The following is a 23,488-nucleotide window of genomic DNA, read 5'->3' as shown; positions in this document are numbered from 1 at the left end:
TTATTGTCATGCACAACGCTCGGTGTCGTGTAATAATAAAATGTAAAGCAAATAAATGGGGATGAAGGATTGCTCCTGAGCTGGATTTTTGTACATGCTATGCCGACTTAAGTTTTAGCTGCCTCGTCAGTGACCAAATAAAGAAAATCCACACCAGCGAAACGCATACGGCTGCTTGAACATTTTATTAGAGCTTAAAAAACTACATTAATGTTGGAAAACAAACAGGCTGAAGCGCGTGACACCGTTACATTTAAATTCACAAAAAATACACAAAACGAAAAAACTGTAATTCTAAATCTTCCACCGCACACTGCGTCTTTAATTTCGTTCCTCGAACTGGGACTTGTTCTTCAGTAAGAATGCCGCTAAAAACTCTATGGGATTTGGAGGCCTGAAAAAGACGAATAGTGGTATTAGATGCATGAAATCAATTCATGTAAGGAAGAAAGTCTGAAAAGACTAAATAAATGAATTAAAGGAATTATTTAAAAGAATAATTCTCCAAGTAAGGAGTTAATCTTCTCCTTGTTCATCAGTGGATCCTCTGGAGCGAATGGGTGCCGTCAGAATGACAACGGATAAAAAGATCACAATAATCAACACTACTTCAGTCCATCAATTAACGTCTTGTAAAGTGAAAAAAAAAGTCTCTATACATAATTTGTTTCTCCACTGAAAAGTCATCTCGTATTAAGCACCGTTCATTGTTTAAGCGAGTCCCAGACTGCTATAACAAGTACGCCGGTGAATTTTGATGTGAAAGACGATAAGGAATGGATTTTTTATTGTGGATTATGAAATCGTATTTTAGCTAGAAAATATGAAACGCACAGCTTTTCACTTTACGAGATGTTAACTGATGGACTGGAGCCACGTGGTGATATTTTTAATCGGCTGTTTGGACTCTCATTCTGACGGCACCCATTCGCTGCAGAGAATCCACTGGTGAACAAGCGATGAATTTCTCCAAATCTGTTCCGACAAAGCAAAACATTCAACTTGAATGGCCTGAGAGCGAGTACATTTTTATTTCGGGGTTAACCATTCCTTTGAGGCAATCATAATTTTAAAAAAAAGTTAATGCAGTTTTGTCTTCAGAAAGAACTTGGCTAGAAATCTGCGCACTAATGCAGACCTTTCCTTGGCCAGAACCGACAAGCCCTGCAGAAGAATAGGAACCACGGTCTGATCCAGATACGCTCGTGTAGGAAGGGTCTGCAGGGTCTGAGGGTCCACCTTCTGTTTGGTGACTTTTTCAGCGGTCGTTTTCTCATTCTCCACTATTCTCTAGAGAAACATAACAAACACGCATAGATTTACCTTCACACAACTAATGCTTCATTCATGCCGCTGCCAATTCAGAACAGTTTTTCTAAACCAGTCTTTAACTGATAATAAATGTAAATACAAAAAACAAAAGCAGTACTGATGCTGTACCTGGATGTTTTCAGTGAGGCCATATTCTGCATGAGGATTTTCTGGGACCTAAAATAAAGAAGAAACACATGAAAACTGCTGATAACTGACAAAGCGCTCCCTTGTATTAATTTTGCTTTAATAAAATAATGCAATGCTGCTCACAGGAGTGTGTCCCTCCATGCTCTGCTCGGCATCAGGGTGTTCTGGAAGGGTCAAAATGAAACTATTAAGCCGCATAAACAAGTTTACGAACTTTAAACTTTAGAGACACTTTATATACGAGTCTCGTTTATGGGCATGTAAAGCACATACTGTAGTGAATGGCGGGATTCAATGGGCCACTGCAGAAAAGCTGAACGCTCGCAATAACGCAAACAATCAGACATATAACTCTTCCTACCGTATGTTAGCACCGACTAGGTCTAAAACGTCAGTAAATGTAACCACCGCACATTTAAGCAGCGCAAAATTAAGCACAAAGCTCTGAAACACTTACCGTCCGCCATAGTTTGTTGTCGGTTTCTACGCAAATTGACGTTGCGCATGCGCAAAGCACACGCTTGAATGACGCGAGCGTACGTTCTGAAAGGGGCGGTGCCGTGTGACCCCGACGTTTCATGTGATTGGCCAGATCATAAATATATCTATGGGTCAAATACTATTTTAGTATTATTTTAACTATTTACAGTGTATCAATGTTGTGTTTCGCAGTAGTATTACTAACATGTAAAAGCATTATCCAAACCTTGAATAAAAGGTTAACTGTGTGGTCACAAGACAACTGTTACTTTACTCCGCGATTGCCAAGGCATACCAATCACAGTCGTTTGTGATTGCTAGACATGCGTACGTTTTGTATATACGTAAAAATAACACAAACGTAAAAAGAAGTATAAGTTAAAATTTATTGGTTATATTCACAATAACACAATGTCAGAAACATTCACAATAAATAAAGCGTCTGCTAAATGACTAAATGTCTACAACTAAGGCTACTAAGGACTATTTAAAAAAATGTAAATAGTAAAAATCTGTAAATAACAAATTAAGAGAACGTAAAAACGCGAAGGTCTCAGATTATTATAAAATATAAAATAAAGACAGTTATGCTTCACCTGATCAATTATAGTTAGATGTAATTTATTAGTAAAAGTGAAAGCTCTGATAGCCTGTTTTCGTGCATAAATGCAAACAAAGCTTCAGATCCAGACAATATAAATGTATGTACTAAATAAAAAATGCTACTTTTTTCCGCCCAATGTGCGACGCGTTACGGTGTACGTCATTAGCGTGAGACCACGTTCACCAAACAAACAGCGGCGGCTTCCGCGATCGATGCTGGCCAAAACAAACTGGAGAACCGACATAGCAGAGAAATATACCTCTTCCTCGTCAAACTCCGGGCCAGTTATGGTATGGAGAGGCCGACCAGGGTGAATGAATCCTGGGGCCAGAGCGAGACAGACAGGACCAGCGCGCGCAGGAGGACGCACCTGCGGACAGGTGTCTGACAGAACCGGCCGGAGTCCGCTGCGCTCGTTCGTCCGAAACCTCCGCCGGTTCCCGGTGTCCCTGCTGAGAGCTCTCCTCCTGCTCCTCCTGAGTCTGATCCGGCCCATCCGCCGAACCATGGCGGCCAAGGCCAAAGACCGAGGGTCCGAGGGCTGCGAGGAAATCGGAGAGCTGATCCGAAACTACCACAAACAAGCCTTCGAGTTCATTTCTGTGGCTCTGCAGATCGACGAGGATGAGAAAGGTATTACTGTTAATGTGCCTGAAATATTAGTTGCCGTTTGTATGGATCTGTATTAAGTTATTTATAAAATATTATAAAACCGTAAAAGGGAATAGCATAGTTGTTATGCATACTGCAATCATTATGAATTATCATGTGATGCCATCTCTTTATCATGCTACTGCCTGACTTGCCTGTTTGGTTCTTTCTGTAAAGCTGTCTTGTGCTTATATGTAAACAGGAAATATTCACTGCACCAGAAATTGTCTTGCACTTAACACATGTTAGATTTTGTGTTTGGTTTTACTTTCATTTTGGAGGACCCCGTTTACTGGCATTTCACTAGTCCTGTGTGAACTAGTGCTCAGAAGATATGAATATTCAGTGCAAATATCAATAACTACGGAGTGGGCTGGGTAACGACCATTAAACGCTGTTTTATGTGAAATGTATGCCGATTTAAGCCATTTAGTGCTCTCATATATATGCATGGTTTCTGCTGTTAGTGCTTACACTCCTGCCTAAGAATACGTTTCTGAGATGGTGGTCGATCAGGTATCAGATTCTGGATGTCGGCCATGATAAAGCGGGTCCCGGAGCTGTCTTTGGGGTCAGTAGAGACGCAGTGCTGCTTGATTCCTGAGGTCAGTCGGGTTGAGAGGCCTGATTCAGGGTGACAGGGATTGTCCTCATCGGCAGCCGGATGGAAAATGAGGCCCCGTGTACTGAAGCTCTAAGAACTGAATCGGTGGCTCGGTTTTGCATTTGCTCCTCGGCATATTTTTGTTGCATTGCGTCTGCTGTTTAGTTCTGGTTGAGGTTTTATGTAGTTTTTCTTAACCCCGAGTTAAAGTCTTCTAAAACTCACTTTAAAAGCGGATTATCAGCGAGTTACAGCAAGACTATAAGTCAAAAAGTAAATAATTATTATTTTTTTTACATTTTTAAATGAATGAATAATGTTTTGTTCAGCAAGAATGCATTCAAAATGTATAAAGTTTTTGTAACTCTCGTGTTGCTACAAAAATAAAAGACAAATTCTGATATTTTAATTTTTTTTTATTCATCAGATAACTGAAAAAAGTATCATGTTTCCACAAAAATATGATGATCTGTTTTCAACTGTGATAATAGTGTTTCTTAAGCAGTAAATCAGCGTATTAAAATAATTTCTGAAAGATCATGTGGCACTGAAATGATGCTGAAAATTCAGCATTACATCACAGGAATAAATAACATTTTCAAATATTTTCAAAGAGAAAAGGTTTATTTTAAATTGCAATAAAATTATTAATATTTTCTAACATTTTACATTTAGTTTATATGTTCTATTTGTAATATTTCTTAATAAATATTATTATTTTATTTTTAAATGTGACCTAAGTTGTGACCTAGATTTGCTCCACTCGTCATATCATGTGGTTATGTAGTTTTTCGCTCCGTAGTCTCATGGAGAGAGGCCAGCGGCGTCGGGGAAAACAAAGAACAAACTCTGTTCAATAGGTTCATTGGCTGGTTCTCAATCCCATCATGCCCAGGGCCATATGGTCAGGCCTGCATGACATTTAGCACGTACTGATTTGGTTTAAGAGCATATTTCCAAATTAAAGCTCCTTTAACATCAAGCACTGACGGCATAATATTGACAGTAAAAATTTGTGACGTGAATTGTATGTGAACGTTTTACATCGAAACCCAGGCGTGTGTGTTAAGGCTTGCGGTATTATTATATTGTATGAATAATCCATAGAGCACAGAAAGCAGTCAGGGACGTGTCTAATCTTTTCTGCGTGTGTTATTGTAGGTGATAAGGAGCAGGCGGTCCGGTGGTACAGGAAAGGCGTCGCTGAGCTGGAGAAAGGCATCTGTATCCAGGTCACTGGAGCTGGTGAGATGATTCAGACATATCGATTTCCGTTAGTGTGTAAACAAACCATGTGATGCGTTTTAATTACGCTAGCTTTTATTTTTCATTTCAAGACAGAATGCGGCCTGTATTATGCTCCAGTGCATTTCGAAACAACCATTTGAACAGTGATCGCAAGAAAATAAAACATTGCAAAAAAAAAGCATACTTATAGCACATGGTCCTTCTGAAGAAGTTTAAGAGAAAGTCTTCATCTGGCTTTTTTAGGGGAGAAGGCAGACAGAGCCAGAAAGCTTCAGGACAAAATGATTAACAACCTCTCCATGGCCAAAGACCGACTGGAGCTTCTGGGTAAGCGGGGCGCTGCTGAATCATGAACTCTTCTGAGAGATGAGCTCATTTGTTGTGTTTGTGCGCTCTCCTGAGAGGGACGTTCTCTGCGCTCTTCTGTGCGATTGTCAGTTTTCTGCTTGATCATACAAAGGGGAAGTGTCTTTTCACGTTGGAAACAAATGCGTTAAAGTTAGAGCTCACTTATAGCTGGCTCCGCAGGTTGAGAGGGGAGGCAATTAAGCATAAAAGACATGCTTCCCTTTTAGTGAATCAACCATTGTCACACACACACACACACACACACACAATTTTACACTCTCTGTGCGTTTCAGCTTTGGTTCTTGCATGAATCTGACAAAGCAATCAAGAACATGTCCAGGTCTTTCATAAAACACAAGAATATTTGATTTCATTAAATAAAAGTAAATTAATATGACATTTTTATTGTCATTTACTTATTTATGTTAGCAATACTGTTTTGCAGTAATGACAAGTACAATGCGTTAGGGTTAGGCAGAAATCCTAGTAGTATTAGTATTCGTAGTATTCATAGTATTAGTATCCGTAGTAGTGTTAGTGTTCATACTAGTATTAGTATTTGTAGTATTAGTACTAGTGTTAGTATTCGTAATATTGTTATTATTGTATATTGTTATTGTTGTATTCGTAGTAGCTTTTGTATTTATAGTAGTGTTAGTATTTGTAGTAGTAGTAGTAGTTGTAGTAGTGGTATTAGTATTTGTAGTAGTATTAGTTCTAGTAGTAGTGTTAGTATTCGTAGTAGTAGTTATTCTGCCTAACCCCAAAACACGTTGACAGCACTAGTTTTGAGATGAAATGTAACCTGTTTTTCCTTTTCTGCAATCACAAAGGCAAACTGCTTCCAAAGTCGCCAGCAGAGGGCAGCTCTGATCACACAAGCCTGTCTTTCTCCAACGGGAACCTGCGTCCAGGTGGGTGTTTGCTTCGGGTTCTGGGAGATCATCTGTGCGTCAGATTCTGACCCGAGAGGCTCTGCGCTGATCTTTCTGTGTATGTACGAGCGTATGTTTGTAGTTGCAGGCGGTGGAGCGGTTTCCAAGAAGAAGGATGCTCTCACAATCACAAACGTGCGACCCAAAAACCCACCCAAATCCGCCCCTGCATCTGCCCCGCGCCGGACACCTTCGACCGGTCACAGCGGCAGGACCGGCCCTCAGAGCAACCTGAAGGTCAGGCGTCAGAGCGTCTGCAGAGTGTAACGTCTAGCCACACGCCACCTTTAAATGCCGTCTCGCTAGGTTTTGTGGCTGATCTTTGCTGTCGTGTTTGGTCTCGTAGGGGCCCCCGGCAAGAGCCGGTAACAGACACAACACCAGCAACACCGCCACTGCGTCGCCTCAGAGGAAGAGAGACATGAAGAACTTTAAAAACGTGGACAGCAAACTGGCCAACCTCATCCTCAATGAGATCGTAGACAGGTAACAAATATTGTAAAGCATCACTGTTTACAGGATTGTCAGTTGGTTGGAGCAAGTATGCATGTAAATATTAATATACATCTTTTAAAAATGTAAATAATGTACATTATATATATCTATCTCAAACACATATATTTATCATTCATTCATTAATTTATTTATATACAATATATGACTGAGATTATATATACATGGTGTAGAGTACAAAAATCTACAGTTTTGAATTATGCATTTTTGTATGATCTTAAAAAGAAAACTCCTCAAAGCAGCATTTATTAGATCAAAAAATAAAGTAAAAAAAAATGATTACAGTTTTAAATCAGAGTTTTCTTTTTCAAAATATAAAAAATAATTCTGTGAAGTAAAGATGAATTTTCAGCATCATTACTCCAGTCTTCAGGGTCATGATCCTTCAGAAGAATTACTCTAATATACTGATGGCTATTTGTGGTGTTTGTTTCAGCGGGGCTGCGGTGCAGTTTGATGACATAGCTGGGCAGGAACTGGCTAAACAAGCCCTGCAGGAAATCGTTATTCTGCCTGCTCTACGTCCAGAGGTAAACATCTGTATCATCTCAGGATGTGTTGCCTGATCTTCTTTCTTCTTTCATTCATCTCAGGGTGGTTAAATCCCTACACATAATTTTTCTTTTTTTATTCGTATCTGTTTACATTTTACAATATCTGTACTAATACTGTAACATAGAATGTATGTTCACTATTTACTTGTATGATTAATGACATTTATGTTGATCTCCTCAGCTGTTTACTGGTCTTAGGGCTCCTGCTAGAGGCCTCCTGCTCTTTGGCCCACCTGGAAATGGGAAGACTATGCTGGTAAAAAAAAACAAAAAGGTTATTTATTAGATGCATGTATATTTCTGCACCATAAGAACTGAACTCTATTCCATCTTTCCATTTCCTCGCAGGCAAAAGCGGTGGCGATGGAATCTAACGCTACGTTTTTCAACATCAGCGCTGCCAGTCTCACCTCCAAATACGTGAGTAGACACGAGACATTTACATTAATGAACTATTACTACTTCCTCTTGCTCCTCGACCACGGGAGTCTTTGACAGGCAGTAAAATATACTTTTATTTTGGTAGCTATTAATCTTTGACATATGAACGCTGGACCAGGCTCAGAAATAACCCCCAAAAAAAAATGTGATCTTTGATCTTAAACGCATTATCTTAGCATGCTAAACTTAAGCTATTTTTTCAAATATGGCTTGTGATCATCGGACATACGTCGGTTGAATTAATGGTTTAGAAAGGTAATTAACGCTGTTGTGTGTTGGTTCTCACACTGAAAGCTCTCCATGGCGTCAGGGCTATTGTGTGATAAGCAAGCAGCCGCATCGAACTGAAGGTTGTGTGTAAACACTATGTTTTTCACAGCTCGGCATTTCATTTTCGGCATGCAAAGTCTCCCCCCTGCTTCAGAAAGCGCATGTGTCATTCTCCGCGACGCTCCTTGTTATGTAGCAGGCTTCCCAAACGGACGGTTGAATGAACGAATCCCGAGTGCTGCGACTTGCGCTGTACTTTTTACTATTATGCTAAATGTGCTTTTACTATTATGCTGAATGTGCTGTATTATTTCATTGCTTTTCTTCTGGTGTTTCAGTGTTTGCCGAATATTATTATTAGTAATAATAATAATAACAATAAATGCAGCTGTTCATTGCTGTCTGAATAAATGCTGTTAACCGTATTTTAGTTGATGCTGTTTTATGAAGGCATTAAGCCACACATAAGCCGTGCATTACGTTCACTTTTATTGTGTCTTAATAAACACTTATTTGTTGTGTGTGTGTGTGTGTGTGTGTGTGTGTGTGTAGGTGGGAGAAGGTGAGAAGCTGGTTCGGGCTTTGTTTGCGGTTGCTAGGGAACTGCAGCCGTCAATCATCTTCATAGGTAAGAACCTTCAGACTCCTTCATGCTTGTGTGTGTGTGTGTGTGTGTAAATGCATCATTAATGGTGATTTTGGTGCAGATGAGATTGACAGTCTGCTGTGTGAGAGGAGAGAGGGAGAGCATGACGCCAGCAGAAGACTCAAAACTGAGTTCCTTATTGAGTTTGATGGAGTAAGTGTGTGTACTTTACCTGAAAATTCATCATTTTTGATCACAGATAAGGTGACTGACGCTCCGTGTGTTTGTGTGTGTTTGTGTGTGTGTGTGTGTGTGTGTGCGTGTGCGCGCGCTCCCCATAGGTGCAGTCAAGTGGAGATGACCGAGTGTTGGTGATGGGAGCCACTAACAGGCCTCAGGAGCTTGATGAGGCAGTTCTCAGGTACCGTTGATCTGTAGTCTCGCTTATATTCAAACACTTCATAATTACACACTCTAATATGTTTTTTTTCCCCTCACAGGCGATTCGCTAAACGCATTTATGTGGCTTTACCTACAGAGGAGGTACTGTGCTCACATCAGGGTTGGGCAGACGTTCAGTTCTCTTTTCAATAGAAATATTTGTCATGGGCATCATGTTTTGCAGTGGTTCATAATATGGGTACTTTATTAAACACAAATATGTACACGCATGCAGTCGTTCAAAAAGTTAAGTATTGGTATGTTTTTAAAAAGTCTTACACTTTTATGTTTACTCAAATTACAGAAGCAACGGTAATATTGTAAAATATATATATTTTTTTAATTGAAAATGCATTAAGATTTTATTTTTTTCAGCTATTTTTAAAATGGAAAGTTCAAAAGAACAGTGTTCATGTGAAACGGAAATCTTTGTAACATTCATACTTGTCTTTACTTATCGATTTAATGCATATTTGGTGAATAAGTATTAATTTCTTCAAATGTAAAATCATTTATTAATTATAAATAAATTACTGACCAGGGAACCTTTGAAAGGTAGTGGTAGTAATTCTATTTCACTTTTTTTACTCATTAATTATTAGCATTATATATTAATATAAGCATTAATAATAAAGTTACAGAAACATTTTTATTATTGTAGTAATGACTAATACCAGTCATTTGAATTTCATTTTATCCCTACCTCCTTAAAATTCAACTGCATCTTATTCACTACTCTTTCTTTTTTTTTTTTTTTTTTTTTTTTGTATGTATATGTGTGTGTGTGTGTGTGTGTGTGTGTGTCAGACTCGTCTGAAGCTGCTCAAGAACCTCCTCAGCAAACACAGAAACACTTTATCTCAGAAAGAGCTGAGTCAGTTAGCCAGGTAAGACACAGCTTCATATTTCTGTGGAGACTAGTGACTGTCGGTGCTGGGTAATTTGAAGTCCCGTGTGTTTCCAGGATGACGGAGGGTTACTCCGGCAGTGATCTGACCTCGCTGGCTAAAGATGCTGCTCTTGGTCCTATACGAGGTACATTCATGCTTCATGCAGACATTTTATTAAAGTGTACCAGGATGTTTAAGATGTGGACTTTTTGATAAATAATTGTCCTATTCCTTCTCAACACAGAGCTGAGGCCTGAACAAGTGAGGAACATGCCAGCCGATAAGGTAGAGAATATATTAACATCATTTAGATACCTATTATATTATTGTATGTATGTGTAATAATTAAAAAAATTATATATATATTTATATATATATATATATATATATATATATATATATATATATATATATATATATATATATATATATATATTTATATATACATATATATATATTTTTATATATACATATATATATATTATATATATATATATATATATATATATAAATAAAATATAAAAAATTGGATTAAAAATAGAAAAAAACAATCCACTCACTGACTGAGCACTTATTCATACAATTTATTTATTTTATTTCACCTTCTATTTTTAAACCTCACTCTTGTGTTTCCTGTGCTCAGATGAGGGACATCTGTTTCAATGATTTCTGTGGATTCGCTCAAGAGGATCAAGCGGAGCGTCAGTCCTCAGACTCTGGATCAGTACGTGCGCTGGAACAGACAGTATGGAGACACAACAGCCGTATGACACCCAAACACGAGGAGGAAGGCCTTTTACTAACAAAAAATATATATATATATGAAGTTTTGTCTTTTTTACGACTTTGCTTTGGCCTCTGGAGACGGAGTCGTTCGGAGCTCAGGCTGAGATTGGTTTTCTTTGACTTCATTACACGGAGCCCGAGGCCACGTGGACGGCAAAGCGTGACAAAACATTTTCCGCTCGATTGGCGTGTGAACGATAAAGCACTTGGCATCTGCGGTGTTTTAGATGCACTTGTTCCTCTCTTATTTTGTTGCTTGATTTGTTTTTGATTCAGGTTAATCGAGCCCTCGAAAGGCGGCGTGATGTGCTGAAGTCGATCTGATAGCGTCTAGGGTTTCCGTTGATTAAATGTGAAGCTGAAGGATGTGTTGTTTGATCTCGTGATTAGAAACCGTTCAGACTGCGTGGTTTTTCCATTTGCAGGCACTAGAGAGCGTCAGTCGAGACTCTGAATGTACTCCTAAATGTCTTCTAGAACAAATAATATTGCTCCGTGTACAAACTTTTTCAAGCCTGCTGTGTCTGTAATGTATTTTAAAAAATGTTTGCAGTGAGTAAATGGGAAACAATTTGGTTCAATTGCAGATTACAGATTTATATACATGTTGTACTGACTGTGTGGTTTTAAATTGGGAGGAGGGGGAGGTAAAAAAATGTTTGAAATTATGCATCATATTTCTAAAAATAAAATACACTTTTTAAATATGATCATTCAATTTTAAATATTAAATATCATTATAATTTTGCAGTGAGCCGTGGTGCTAAAATTGTGACGCATGAAATTAACTAAAGACTAAACGCTTCAAAAATAAAAGTTTGTTTACATAAAATATATGCATTTATATGGTGTATAAATACACATTCACATATAAGAAAAAATTATATTTGTATAATAAATATATATGCATGTATACGTGTGTTCATATATACAAAAATACACATTATGTAAACAAAAACATTTATTTTGGCTGCAATTAATTATTTGACCGCACTTATAAAAGCTAAATATTATAATTTCTAATTTAATGTGGATTTAAAAATGCAATATTTAATGTCAAATGTTGCGCTGACTTACTGTGCAACCATTTTTATTAAACTTTAAAAAAAAAAAAAAAACGAATGATCATGAAAGTAAAATATAATTTGGTTACACTTTATATTACCCTCATCTTGTTTCAGTGCAATTCTACATAGAAGTACTGAGAAATTAATTAATTATGGTTTGGTTTAGGGCTGCATGTTATGTAAAAAAAGTGTTACCTAATATTTATGATATAGATATAAGTCTACAGCTTTTCACTTGAGTTACTCCAAAAAAGGGACATTTGGAAGATCAAAAACACTTTAATTTCTGTCTTAAAGTGAACAGATCATTATTTCATGGGGCATCCTCCGACACTTGTCTTTAGTGTTGCATTGAGTGAGCTGCATAGCAGCAAAACCAGTCTTTGGGAAAAACCTGTGTAATGTTCACCGTCAGACGCATTTACAGTCAATTCTGATTGTTTTCATACAGCCCTTTAATGCTACACGGACGGCTTTTGACTGTCACACTCAAATCTGACACGTTTTACACACACACACACACACACACACACATGTAGATGTCCAGGTGAAATAACGGCTGCGGCTGTAGTTCGGTTGTGAAGGCCTCAGTGGTCCAGGATGCGCAGGTTTCCTGAAACGATCTTGTTCTCCAGCATGGCTCCGGCCGGGATGTCGATTCGGTCGCCGTGATTAGCGATGATGATAACCGTTCCCTGTTGTACAGAAACGACAGATTACCAGACGCGTGTAGACGCTCACGAATGTCAGACGTTCGTACCTTGAGTGTGACTTGTTTTCCGAAGGTGACGTCTCCTGATACGGTCAGGTGATCCAGCTCAAGCATATCTGGGATGCTCTCAAACCTTTTCAGGAAGTCTCGAACCTTAACAGTTAAAAAATAAAAATCATTTTAATATAAAATTATTATTAAACAGCTAACTTAATTTTTTAGGCCTTAAATGTATTATTTTCAAAAAAATGTTTAATAATAATATAACCATTTTAAATAAGATATTGTAGTATTAATAAAATAAATAATTTAGGACTACTTAATTACTGCTTTGACGTTTTAAAAAAAATGATGTAATAATAATCATAATATAAAATAGATTTAAAATGTATTTTAAATACAAAATAAACTAAAATTACATCTACGAAATGACTAACATTTTAAATATGCAATATTTCATCAATAATTTAACAACAATAAACAAATTTAACATTTAATTACTAAATAGTTCAATCTAAAAAAATTGAACTAAAAATAGTTCAATCTAAAAACGTTTTGACTCCAAAAATGTTCAGCTCATCTCTGACATAGAATATGATAATTTTGTTAATTATAACACAATATAAACATTTTACATATTTTTTAAATTCACATTATTTAAATATTTTCTAAACCATTTATTATTAAAACAGCTTAAGGTTTCTTTAGCTGAATAACAAATGAGAAGTAATATTTATATATATATTTTAAACATAATATAAATGGTCTATTGAGTACTTAACGTGAAAGTCAAGCTTTCTCTTCCTGTCTAAGTGGGCGGCTCTGACCCAGGATGTCCCGAGTGAACCTTACTTTAGTGAAGGAGCTGCCCAGTTTGACATGAGGCGTTGTGGGAAACTCTCTCTTGGGGCTCATGGTCAGGGAGCCGGCGCTCATGCTGTACAGGTTGGACATGACCAGCAGGAGGTCCGAGGTGGTTTTGACGGGCAGGAAGCGGCTGCGGGGCACGTTGATCCCGAGCGCGTTGTCGAAGCTCTTCATGGCAGCGCCCACCGCCGTCTCCAGCTGGATGACGTTCAGACCGCCGTCCAGAGTCTGGAAACACAACAGAGGCCCGTTTCACAAACAAACGCCCGCACCAGCGCCGCTCTGCGTGAGGGAGAAGACACGAAGGTCACCTTAGGGTTGACAATGATCTCCATGTCCATGGCGTTCTTCTCGTGAAGCCTCTTAACGGCCGGCAGGCTGATCCACAAGTTGTTGGTGTTGAAGATCTTGAACTTGGTGACTGATTTAAACTCATCTACGTGAGCTTTGGGCACCTGCGCGATCTCCAGCAGCCTGAGTTTACCATCGTACTGCGTCAGCGTGCCACCCTGAAACAAACAACACCGAGGTTCTGATCTTTCAGACCTATTCTGAGAGAAACGAGCTAGAACTCATTTACTCTACTGACATTGTTCTGTAAATAAAATACATATCAGCTGTATAAAAAATAAACAACATTTGGTTTTCGACCAGTTAAAAAGGGGAAGGATTCAATAATTAGGGCACAGAGCAAAACAGCAATTAATAAAACAGATTTCTAAAATTGGCTCATAATGAACTTTTATTTGACCTTGATCTTTAATTTATCATTTTGCTTTAACATTTTTTCTTGTTTTACTTACACATACAATGTAAAAATAAATATTGTAATCAGTGAATATGGCAAAAAAACTTTAAATTAAATAAATACAATTCATTCATTCATTCATCATTTTATATATATATATATATATATATATATATATATATATATATTTTTTTTTTTTTTTTTCATTTTACATTTAGTACATTTTACAGAATATTGTTAAATCTAATGCAGCATTTAATTCTGTTTTGGTTTTTTGGTCCTTCACATTTGACTTCTGAGCCTTCGTATTAAATAGTTTGGTCGCTTTTGCTTTAAATGTTTTATAAATCAGCTCTTCAGTGCGTTCATGTTTTGAGTGAAGTTTACCTATCCGAGCAACACAGTACATTTTGGCAAGCAGTTTCGAACTCCCATACAAACAAGAAAACAGACTTTGGTTTTAGTTTAGTTCTCAGATTTCAGAAACGGTTATTTATTAACCCTCAAGTGACTGAAACCAATCTGCAGTCATAAAATGATCAGTTCTGAAGAATGTTCAAGCTGCTCTGCAGAACGACGCGAGCATGGTAACCCCACTCACCTTCACGTCAGCTCGGGTCTTATCGGTGACCTCCATGACGAATTCGCAGCGTTTGTCGCTGGGCTGGCTCATCAGGTGGTTCAAGATGTGCAGGTCCACCGTGGCGCCCAGGTTATCAATGTTAGACACAAAGATGTACTCTTTCCCTTCGGCGATCAGCTTGTCCAGCAGGCCGGAGTTGTAGAAGCTGGCGTAGATGTCTCCGTGGCCGGGTGGGTACCAGGCCTCTTCATTCTCCCCCGTCAGGCCCATGTTAGTGGCCACTGGTAACAAAGACTCCTTGTTGATCCTGGGATACCTGCGCAGGACAGGAAAACAGACAAGGTCAGAACTGGAAACTCATGTCTCAAGTCACTCATGATTCACTGTAAAGATTGATGTTCCAAAAAAAAAAAAAAAAAACAATTCTTGCACATTAACAATATATTTTGGGGACATATATATATATATATATATATATATATATATATATATATATATATATATATATATATATATATATATATATATATATATGTATGTGTGTGTATATATATATATTATTTTTATGATTTATTTTGCATTTTAATAAATAATAATTCAAATTTACATTAAATAAAGGAAAAAAGTGAACTAAAAATAGCTTTTATTTATTTATTATTAAAAAATGGTATGTTCATATTGCTCTCTGTCCTGTAGAAAGATGATGAGAAGCGTGTGTGTGTGTGTGTGTGTGTGTGTGTACCTGCTCTGGTTGAAGGTGTGTATCTTGACGCGGTGATGTGTGTACTTCTGCAGGATCTTCTTGGTGTCTTCATCTGTATTGAAGGAATTCATCAGCACCAGCGGCACGTCAGCATTATACGTCTTATTCAAATCCTGAAAGAGAGAGATTCGCACAAAGTCTTTAATATTCTTGTGAAATTCACGTTTTGTTTTTTTTTTGTCGAACTGATATGCATGTATTTTGTTTGATATATCTTCAATAACTTACTTTATTAGAATTACACTAAATCGTATTATTGTATAAAATATGTCTGGATATTAAATACATTCTTTCACTTACGAAGAATGCAAAATGCACAGCTCTGCATTCAATCCCTATTTTAATGTAAAGGGTGGTATTGCATAAAACAGTATTTCTCAAGATATTCCTCTAATTGCCTTCAATTTGGTCATGTGGAAAAAACCTGATATTACACAACTTTGGGTTAAAAAGTCATTGACACAGAGGAAAACATTTACCAAGGTCTGAATCTGCAAACATGGTCGTATCTAATCTTACACGGATCGTATATAAGCCAAAAAGAAACATCTAAACCCATGTACACACAATTATACACTAATATGTTCTGTAACTCGGTAAACTTCAACTAGCAGTCATTAGAGTGTTAGCAGACTGTTGTGGTGTAGACTATCTTGACGGGTTTACAACATACTAATCTATTACTATTACTAGAATATTGTACTACTTTCAGTCGGGATGCATTAAAAGCCTCAAAAGTGACTGCATCCAAATGTATGACACTGCAAAAGATTTCAACTTAAAATAAATGCGTTTTTCAACTTTCTATTAGTAAAAGAATCATAAAAATATGCATTACATATGAGCTGCAGATTGAACTAATTTTTTGAAGGGCCATATGACACTGAAGACGAATATGATTAGATTTGTTTTAAGTACAAAACAATAATATTTATTGCAATTGTTCAAACCTTAATAAGGTTGCGTGCACATGAATTCACATTAAACTTTAAATTAAGTTTAAATCATCTAGGTGAACTGGCCATAGCTTAAAAAATGTCAGGTGGTGCGACCCCGATTGATCTTAAAATCTGTTATTAAAGTGAATCCTGAAAATATATATTAGTTTCCACAAAAACATTTGAGTTGCAGATGAGCATATCAGAATGATTTCTGAAGAACCATGAGTCACTGAAGACAAATTTGAATTAAAAGAGAATACTGTTATTTGACGATATAACAACAATGAAATAATCTCATCAGAGGTTTATTCATCCCTGGGAACATGGAAACATGTGTTGAGTACCTCAATCTGCTGTACGGTCAGGTCCAGGAAAGTGTTTTCGTTACGGACGCTGATGAGACTTTTGGGTCCTTTGCAGCCCATGCTGGTCCCCAAGCCTCCATTGAGCTTGACCACAGCCAGCTTATTGAGACCGGACGCCACATCGGCAGGAAGACCCTTCAGCTTGATCTTCTCGTAAGGCTGAATCTGTCGAGAGAAATAATTATAGGAAACTTTTTAGCTCTAGTGCAGGTCTACAGTCTCGTTTTATCATAGAAACCCCTTTATGAAGATTACAGGACAACCAGTTTAATCAGAGCAAAGGTATAATTTGCTGAAAGACCAGCGTTTCGTTTTTTAGAGCAGGGTTTATTTACTCCAGTCAAACTGAGCAGAGCTGGAGGACCTTCAAACTCCACATTTCTCCTATCTAGTGAAGGCATTAACCTTAAGGTCATGACCTGAAGAGCAGAAAACTGCGCGAGCTACCGAAACATGACTTTGCAAACACTATTCACTGTATTTGACTTGATCTGTAACTGATTTGGGTGTGCTGCTTTTGATAGGAGCTTCCCGTTTGCGACAGATGCAGACCTTGCACACACCGAGACCTCATGAACTTAAACCGTGTAATTGTGAAAAATGTGTTTCATCACAGCAGCAACTGTTAAACCGTCTCACCGCTGCAAAAAAGCCAATGACTCGGAAACCTTCAACGAAACTACACGTTGCATTTTACATTTGATTTGTTTTCATTGTGGTTTCATTTACCATTTTGCGTGAAAGCCATTCTCAATCAATTAGACTTCTATATAAAAGGATTATTATGTGTTTAAGTGCAAGCTAGGCTTAATCAGCAGCATTTAATTCATTTAACTTTTTAATGGAAGTGAATGGGGCCAGTTTGTAAATATACAGCCACAACATGATTGAAAAATACAGTATATCCAACATTCATTCTGCTTCAGTGCTGTGTCGAAGTAATGCCATAAAATCAATAAAATGACTTAGCAATGATTATTTAAACCAATAGATACATTTTAGGGTCAGTGATGTACGAGGATTTTCGACAAGCAAATCTGCGATTTTTCAAATGCAAAAAATAATATCAATTGCAACTGTTCAGTTGTTCAAACCTTAAGAATGTTACGTGCCCATACGTTTATGTTAAACTTTTAAATAAAGTGATTTTAATATTTTTTTCATCTGGGTGAACTGTCTATAGTTTTAAGAAAAAACGTCAGGTGGTGCAACCGTGATATATCTCTTTAAATGTGCTGTATGTAGGATTTTGACTACTAAGGAGTAAAAAGAACATAATATGTTTGCAGATATTTAAGAATCAAGCTAAGTTAATATATTTGTTTATCTGAAAAGCTACAGTCAATTATTCTTCTCTATAAATGTGCATTTGTTTTGGTTTGTAAAACCCACCCACTGCTAGTTTACCCAATCGTGTTTCGGCCCCCGGTGTTACTAGGTGGGAAAACACAGCGCATTTCATCGTCATGGTGCTCGTTCAGGTTGGTGTCTTCAATTTGGCAACCTGCATGTGCTTTAAGTTTAAGTAGGAGGGGCCAGGTGAAAAAAAGTGTCTCCAATATTTAGAATTTGAACTGCAATACCTAGTTCAGCCACTCGGTGTCAATCCTACACATAGCACCTTTAACATGCATAAAAGTTCTCAGCAATTAGTGTTTAGAAAGTATTTACAAGATTTTTTTTGGTTTTTGTAAATAATTATATTTTTGTTCCAAAAATTGTAGAATTCAAATAAAATAATCATTATTTACAAAAAAGCACAAAATGTAAATACTTTCTAAGAACTTTGAGAATTGTTCTAAAAAATACAAATAAAAAAAGTTAAATTTCAAGATAAACCACTGTTACACCACTTGACATTCTTATATTCATCTAGACGAAAAAAAACCCGATAAAATCACTTCATTTCAAATTCTGATATGAATTGATGTGCTTCCACTGCAAGTGCATCAGCATAACCTAATTTTATTTTTTTATATGGATGGTAAGGTTGAAGTTATTTTTGGGATGGTCAACATTTATGCCTCACATTCTTGTGAAAGCCAACCAGGAACATTCCTTTACGTGTAAACAGACGCTCTTCTGAAAGATACATTGATATACAATACACAGGAATGATCAATATGTGATCTATACCTCTATAACCCTCTTTAAAAGCAGTATAGTTAGGCGACCAACGACAAAGTTAAAACCACAGGTCAATCTCCTGACTCCACGTCTGCCAGTGTGACGAAACTAAACATCTCAGACGTCGATTGAGAAAATCACACACACACACACACACACACACACACACGCACACACGCCCAGCTGACCGATCAAGCATCCAGCCAACGAGCGCTTCCACAGATGGGGACTGAAATAGAACCATTGAGAATTATGCTTTAAGATTCATTGCTGGTCTAGAGGCAGCCGTGATGATTATTTCGTAAAGGGTTTGGAGCTTCGGCGACCTGCTGGAGCTGATTTCAGGTCACTCGTTCTGCTTTACTATGCGCTGTAACATGAGTTTCTCAACGGCCGGTTGAAAAGAAATGTCAGCCAAGGTTGTGGGATGCTGGAAGTGCTGTGCTATTCGTAGTCTAACCTTCAGCGCGGGGGTATTTGCAGAGGGGCCGCGGTTTATTTGTGGAGGGGATCAACAGGGAAATGTCATGGACTTGATAAACCGCCCGTACACACGCAGCACGTTCTTCCTGCCGCTCGCCCTTTCTCGCTCTTCAGGCTTTGTGTACGCGGTGATAGGAAAGTTACTCCAGCAAGTTAAGTTTAAAGGTCTGTCTAGGACTGTGAAGCTGTGCTTTATATGTAATGTACATCTTAAATGTACCTATCCATATCCATACCATATCTAAAAATCGTATAAGGTATTTTTATATGCACATAAACATATGTGTATGTGTAATTCCAGATTTGGAAATTTCGGACAAATTTTGTCATATCCTAACAAACCACAAATCAATTGAAAGCTTATTCATTCAGCTTTCATGTGATATATGAACCTCAATTTCCTTATACGTCTGCGTGTATAGCTATATTTTATTTTCTAATTCTTCATTAAGCCACACAAGGTACAGTATGAAGCACTCTTTGGTCTCACCGAGCCTTCGGGTGGTCTCTGGATCTTGGCCCAGTCGACAGAGGGCCCCTTCTCCTGAAGGAAACGGTGAAAGAGCTTCTTGAAGCCCTCGAAGTCTTTCCTGGAGATCTGCAAGAGGCACAAATAATCGTATTACAGCTCGAATGTTCACAATTTCCATCCAGTTTTACCTTTAGCACTACAGTATATCCTGCAGTCCTAATTAACCTGCATAACACTATGCAGCATATAAGCATAATTAACACTCTGAAGAGTCTCCTTTAACCTTTAGACTAAACCTTATGGTGATGCATCGTGGGATAATAGGCTGTAATTAACACACACCTCCTTCTTTAGGTCACCGTTTCATGGGCTGCTGTCTAAAAACTAATAAAAGAGACTGAGAATCTGAGATGAGTCGTGACTACTCATATTAAGAGTAGTTTCATTGTGAATAACCATCTCAACTCGACTGAATAATACAGTTTTCCAATCCGACTCAATTTTATAAGCAAATAGCAGTATGAGGCATTAATATGCGTTTAATTAGCACTAATAAAGGCCTTATATTCTAGCAATACGTGAGCTAACAAGCAACTAATAGGTGTAAGCGTTAAAAAAAAGTGTTACCAAAGATTTTTATGCATGTTAGTCACACGCATTTTTGAAAAAGATTAATTGTAATTCTAAAATAGATTTAACGCGTTCGCTCTAATGGCTTTAAAAGCGTCAAGTGGCGCATACGTGAGCAGGGGGTTAGACATGTAGACGGAGTCAAGGACAGGAGCACCACTGGAACATGTTCGTCACCTCAGCCGAGCGCATAGTTTGCGGGACGAGGGTCTTACCTCGGCCTCTGATGGCTTGGCGGCGGTCAGGAGCTTCTCCAGCTCTGTGTGCATGGACTTCTCATGCTGCTGTCTCAGCTTCTCCTGAAACTCCGCCATCCCTGCATTAGGGCTGTTTCTGTACAGATCTACACAGAGGAAAGAAAACGTCACACCGACAGCAGCCTTAAATCTCGTGGAGACGTTGCAAATGGTCATAATTTTAAGTATTGAGACTATTCCGTCCCGCCGTGGTTTTTTGGTAAACTGGCGTATGATTCAACCGGTTTGGGACAATTACAACCTCTTAATCTTTTTTTGAACCAATTTCTTACGCTCTTTTTAATTTGACAATCCGACAAAAACAGTAATACTGTTAACTATTATTACTATATTACTAATAGACGAGCATGAATATTAGTCAAAAATTAAGCAGAAAATCAGCACGATTTCTAAAGGATCATGTGATGTAATTCACCTTTGCATCACAGGAATTGCTTACATTTGACAATATATCGAAATAGAAAATAGCTTTTTAAAAAAAGCTCGATTTATTAAAATTTTGCATTTAAAATAATATCACAACATGATGCAAATGTTGACTGGCATCCTACGTTTTAGTAGTCTATGAAGAAACCACTTACCAGCAACAAAAGACATGATTAAAACCCTCTTAAAAACCAGTACACATCAACCCTGAATTGAATTCAGCAGTCCACTGTTGAATAGTTTCTTCTTTCGCACTGGTACAACTACAAGCGCATCAGTGTAGAGGAAGCGCTCAAAAAGATGCTTTGAGATCTACTCATGAAGAGAAGCTACTAAAACTTCAGCGTTCAGAACAGTGCGCCCTGCTCCCAGACGTGATTTCAGGAAGATTCCCGGACTGTCGCGTCCCGCACAGGACACCCGATCGGGGCTTTGTAACGCTGCGCAGAGACAGGCGGAAAGCGCGCGGTTCTTTTAATAAAACCCAGCACTGCCCGCCCGCCGCGTCACGGGAAAAGTAAACACGTCCAGAGACGGCTTCAGTGGACGCTGTGTGCACGCGCCAGGTAACTTAGACGTTCTTCGCGTTGAACGCGCGCGTATAGGACGCGTTCACCCACAGTAAGAACGCGTCACAGGTCCATAAACTGCATTCGTGGGGTTTTTGATTTAATCTTTTCAAACCTGAACCTCGAAAGATTCATTCCGTGAGTTAGATCCTGTCTGTTTCGTAGTTTACAGGCTACTTCGGTTTTTAAGGGGGGCTTGCGCGCACAGTGACGCGTTCCGTGACTCAGCTAAGCGTTCATTAAAATGCTCGAGTGAAACAAAGCCTCGTAATTATTACGTTGGCGTAATTTTAATTGCGTCTGGTCATCTGTTAGCTTTGCTCGGATTGCAACTGAACCGAACGCAGCAGGACGGAAGAATCTTTCTTCAGAGATGCGTTCGACGCAAAAGGTCAACGCAAACGGTAAAAAAAAAAAAAAAAACGCTGCAGGATTTTGTCTGCTCTATAAAATCAGGATGGATCGATTGGTTGTCGACGTTTTGATTATTAGCTAGATTTTTTAATCGTTCCCAAGTGTTCAGTTAAGTGCATTTAGAACGAATTGTAAAACTTTATTGTTGTCCTTGGTGTGAACAAGCAACATATGTGCATTTCATGTATAGACAAATTTTCATACATATAGATTTTGCCATTGTTTTAGAACGTTCTTTCATATATATATATATATGGCAAAGTGGTTCCTCTTTGTTTAGAAAAGACTTTCACATTCAGAATGACTTTTAAAACTATCTTCGTTATTGACACTGTTAGAGTAGACCGCAAACAGACCAATTATTTCCCTTTATTAAACATTAGTGCATTTTATTGCATTTATAGTCGATTTTTCTTTTAAAAAGCAAGCCACTTAGCGTTAGCCATTAGGTCGTTTTCGCCGCCTTGTAACTCTTGTAGCTCTTTTGCACGCAATAACGCCTGTATAAATGTCAAGACTGTAAGCTTCACGGATAGAGCACACAGCTATTGCACGAGGGGGAGCTAGCTTTTTCCTGCCTTGAACACTGACCTAACCTTCTGTCGGACCAAAGTCACGGACATCCAGGATTATGGCATGAACTTTGCCTTACAAGAACTCCAAGGTCATCGACCCCGTTGCAAGCGAACACAAGCGCGCTGGCCGCAGCTCGGGGCTTTGAGGGGTTGGGGAACTAGACTCAAGCACATCTAGACAGCAGACAGGCTTGCTTGCTCATTTTTGACAAGCCATGCGAGGATACTCACGTCCACTGCAGCACACGCCGTCTCACAGGCGGAAGTGTCGCGTGAAATCGGTGTGCAGGTATGATGTTTGTTGACGGACCAATCAGAGCAGGGGGCGGCCTGGCTCGACCAATCAAATACCAGCCAGCTGCGTCGACTGCGCAAACATGCGAAACAGCGCCATCTCTTGGCTGTGGTTGTAAACAAGTACTTTTTATTTACCCTTTTATTCGAAGGAGAGCGCTTTATTTACTGTATGAAATTATGCACGATTACACGGAAGTCCCTTTCCACCAAATAAACAAAAATCATGCTTTAATGAATCGCATTTTGTTGAAGTAAACAAAGCAATATTAGGTTATATTTGATGAAAAAAGTCAAAATGCACAAATAATCAAAATGACAATAAGTTACTTAATTATATAATTCTAACCTCTTGTCAATAACCATGACAATTTAGATTTTAC

At 38.2% G+C, this 23,488-nt stretch overlaps 3 protein-coding genes across 6 annotated transcripts; 1 reads left to right on the top strand and 2 right to left on the bottom strand.

Moving 5' to 3' along the window:
- Positions 1 to 166: 166 nt before the first annotated feature.
- On the bottom strand, positions 167 to 2,934 carry dpy30 (dpy-30 histone methyltransferase complex regulatory subunit). Of its 3 annotated transcripts, none has more exons than XM_043240041.1 (5): positions 2,805 to 2,934; positions 1,585 to 1,625; positions 1,441 to 1,488; positions 1,139 to 1,290; positions 167 to 394 (listed from the first exon to the last, which is right to left on the bottom strand). In XM_043240041.1, exons 2-5 carry the CDS (start codon positions 1,600 to 1,602, stop codon positions 322 to 324), a joined length of 291 nt encoding a protein of 96 aa, XP_043095976.1. In that variant the 5' UTR covers positions 1,603 to 1,625; positions 2,805 to 2,934; the 3' UTR covers positions 167 to 321. The 3 variants fall into 3 exon arrangements, with proteins under 3 accessions (XP_043095976.1, XP_043095954.1, XP_043095965.1); XM_043240019.1 differs by lacking the exon at positions 2,805 to 2,934 and adding an exon at positions 1,919 to 2,022; XM_043240030.1 differs by lacking the exon at positions 2,805 to 2,934 and adding an exon at positions 1,735 to 1,884.
- Positions 2,860 to 10,927, top strand: spast (spastin). The gene is given in 18 exon segments (XM_043239933.1): positions 2,860 to 3,178; positions 4,962 to 5,045; positions 5,292 to 5,375; positions 6,230 to 6,310; positions 6,414 to 6,568; positions 6,678 to 6,817; positions 7,281 to 7,374; positions 7,580 to 7,654; positions 7,747 to 7,818; positions 8,662 to 8,737; positions 8,817 to 8,908; positions 9,037 to 9,116; positions 9,196 to 9,238; positions 9,944 to 10,023; positions 10,101 to 10,171; positions 10,271 to 10,311; positions 10,670 to 10,696; positions 10,698 to 10,927. Coding segments are annotated over 18 exon segments (1,713 nt in total). The 3' UTR covers positions 10,797 to 10,927.
- Positions 10,928 to 12,142: 1,215 nt separating this feature from the next.
- ugp2a (UDP-glucose pyrophosphorylase 2a) lies at positions 12,143 to 23,102 on the bottom strand. 2 transcript variants are annotated; one of them, XM_043239953.1, is made up of 10 exons: positions 23,043 to 23,102; positions 20,786 to 20,913; positions 19,959 to 20,066; positions 16,838 to 17,023; positions 15,532 to 15,665; positions 14,808 to 15,105; positions 13,770 to 13,967; positions 13,444 to 13,686; positions 12,640 to 12,744; positions 12,143 to 12,574 (listed from the first exon to the last, which is right to left on the bottom strand). In XM_043239953.1, exons 2-10 carry the CDS (start codon positions 20,882 to 20,884, stop codon positions 12,467 to 12,469), a joined length of 1,479 nt encoding a protein of 492 aa, XP_043095888.1. In that variant the 5' UTR covers positions 20,885 to 20,913; positions 23,043 to 23,102; the 3' UTR covers positions 12,143 to 12,466. The 2 variants fall into 2 exon arrangements, with proteins under 2 accessions (XP_043095888.1, XP_043095880.1); XM_043239945.1 differs by lacking the exon at positions 23,043 to 23,102 and adding an exon at positions 21,409 to 21,719.
- Between the last annotated feature and the right edge of the window lie 386 nt (positions 23,103 to 23,488).

The sequence above is a fragment of the Puntigrus tetrazona genome, chromosome 1, assembly GCF_018831695.1.
Source record: "Puntigrus tetrazona isolate hp1 chromosome 1, ASM1883169v1, whole genome shotgun sequence".
NCBI classification, from domain to species: Eukaryota; Metazoa; Chordata; class Actinopteri; order Cypriniformes; family Cyprinidae; genus Puntigrus; species Puntigrus tetrazona.
The sequence above is the reverse complement of the archived record's forward strand: the minus strand, read 5'-3'. Positions and strand labels throughout refer to the sequence as shown.